Source organism: Alosa sapidissima, chromosome 1, assembly GCF_018492685.1.
Source record: "Alosa sapidissima isolate fAloSap1 chromosome 1, fAloSap1.pri, whole genome shotgun sequence".
Lineage (NCBI taxonomy): Eukaryota > Metazoa > Chordata > Actinopteri > Clupeiformes > Clupeidae > Alosa > Alosa sapidissima.
The window spans coordinates 3,276,076-3,278,575 of NC_055957.1; the positions used below are offsets into that span (position 1 = coordinate 3,276,076).

The 2,500-nt window shown below is 49.1% G+C and overlaps 1 protein-coding gene across 6 annotated transcripts in view; it reads right to left on the minus strand.

Annotated features, from left to right (window-relative positions):
* The window catches only part of nid2a (nidogen 2a (osteonidogen)), a 110,322-nt gene that overhangs the window by 41,461 nt on the left and 66,361 nt on the right, over nt 1-2,500 (minus strand). For all 6 annotated transcript variants that reach the window (XM_042087020.1, XM_042087035.1, XM_042087043.1 and 3 more), the window contains exon 4: nt 1,539-2,044. In XM_042087020.1, the coding sequence (XP_041942954.1) occupies nt 1,539-2,044 (506 nt within the window). The remainder of the gene's footprint in view (nt 1-1,538; nt 2,045-2,500) is intronic.

Sequence of the window (2,500 nt, forward strand, 5' to 3'; positions counted from 1 at the left end):
CAGAAGAGAGAGGTTTAAAATACACGTTTCCTTTCTTCAAAACATAAATTACTGAATCCTTAAAACACATCCTGTATTACTGTAAAGTATCCAACATAGAGAGCTGGAGACAGACAGACAGACAGACAGACAGACAGAGAGAGAGAGAGATGTACTGTAGCCGGGCTGGGGAGAAAGAGAGAGAGAGAGAGACACAGGCAAGGAGATGGAAAAAAAGACTGAGACAAACAAACAGTGAGAAATAGCAGCAGAGAGAGAGAGATGACGAAAGAGATGGATAGACACAGAGAGTGAAAGAAGAAGACAAATGCCAGTGATTGGCACTTTATATAAATACACAGAATGTAATTAAGTCTTATTTATAGTTTCTTACAGTTCTTGCGTGCACACTCAGGAGCTGGAAGCCTGGAAAGCACTTTGGTGCAAACATCTTCACTCTCTCTCCCTCACTCCCTCCTTCTCTCTCGCTCTCTCTCTCTCTCTCTCTCTCTCTCGCTCTCTCTCTCTCTCTCTCTCGCTCTCTCTCTTTCGCTTTCTCTCTCTCTCCCTCACTCCCTCCTTCTCTCTCTCTCCCTCACTCCCTCCTTCTCTCTCTCTCCTTCACTCCCTCCTCTCTCTCTCCCTCACTCCCTCCTTCTCTCCTTCTCTCTCTCTCCCTCACTCCCTCCTTCTCTCTCTCCCTCACTCCCTCCTCTCTCTCTCCCTCACTCCCTCCTCTCTCTCTCCCTTACTCCCTCCTTCTCTCTCTCTCTCTCTTTCTCTCTCTCTCCCTATCCACAACTGCTGCAATGGCATCTAAATCTCTGCAAATGGGGCAGATGTTGATGAGTCACAGAGAGCCAGTGCCAAAAAAGACACATAATCCCTGAGCCTGCGAGTCTCACAGTCCTGAGTCTGAGCCTGACTCTGCGAGTCTGACTCTGCATGCAGCGCTACAGAGAGCAGCAATCAGTGGTTTGAGCAAGGGGTCGAGCTCCAGTCCTCGCAACGCTGCCAAAGAGGAGGTTAATATCTGACATCTGGAGGCCTCAGCGCTCGCACTCAAGGAGGGTTCTCTAATCTAATTGGACAGGATCCCGCCGTCTGTGTTCTCAGAGGGGCCATCTGAGGATCTGATTGGCTCATCCAGAGTGACCTCTAGATGATGATGATGATGATGATGGTGATAGTGATGAAGTTCTGAGCGCTGCTGGAGGAGCTAACCTCTTTATAATTAGTCCCAGCAGTGACCCTACGGATGAGCAGCTATGGGGGAACGGCCCTTAGGACCAAGAGGGAGGAAGAGGCGGGGGAGGAGTTTATTTTCTCTTCCATCCTCTTACCGAGCCCTCACAAAAGGTCAAAGTGGAGAAGTGGAGGGGGGGGGGGGGGAGGGAGCAAAAGCAGGAGGTCGCTCTAAACAACCCCAGATGAGGCAAAAAGACTAGGATATGAGAGACAAAAAAAACAAACACACCCAGACCAAGTGAGACCGAGAGAGAAAAAGGCCAAAACGACACACAAAAGAAAACAGATCTCCGACTGAAAGATGTCCTCACCTCCAGTGTCCAAGTCGACCCCTTGCACCACGCTGTCCACCTGGTCCTTGGGGGAGTGACGTGGCGAGCCACCGTCCCGGGTGGGGAACAGCTCCAGGATGGTGTGCTCGGGCACGGGTCTCTGGGGCAGCCCGGAGTGCTCCGGGGGCAGGTTGCGGGGTTCGGGGATGGCGGGGTGCTGCCGGGGGCCGGACTCCGAGTTGGGGCTCTCGGGGGTCTCTGGGCTGGCCGTGAGTGGCACTTCCTCGCCGTAGAGCTGGACCTGCGGCTGGTCCGGCGACTGCAGGAGCGATGGGTCAGCTCCAGCTTCCACAAACTCCGGCAGCGTCGGGGACTGGAACTCGGGGTAGTCGGAGTACTCAGAGTACTCCGGGGTGGTGGCCTCCGCGTCAAAAGGGGGCGGTGTGGCGAGCACGCCGCCCACTGCAGCTGGGATCACGTTGTCGAAGGAGTAACTGCTGCCGATGTGGAAGAGCCACACACCTGGCAATCCCGTATTTCCAACCCTAACAAGAGCACAAGAGATGTAACTACAGTATATAGAAAAATCTATTTAGTATTAACTATTAATTAATTACTAATTAACTATTAAATAACTATTTATGTTTATACTCCAATTAATGTTTCTGGCAGACCGTTTTGTCCAAAGCAAATTACAATAATATTTAATAAACATTATTATCTTAAAAAACAATTTAATTATTATTTTCTTCAGTCATCTCAAAAGAAGTACCTATAAACGCTTATCCTCCATTCCATTGGTTCTTAAAAGAACCTTTCTTGCTATCAGCTTTCATTCATATCAGTAAATGAATAAAATTAATCCAATGTGGAACTGTCAACACATGTAGTACTGTAAACACTTTTTATGGGAAAATTTTAAAGAATAACTAATTTACAACTCCCTCTTTTGCTGTGCTTACTGGTAGAGGTTCTTGACCGACTGCTCGTTGCAGTGGTGA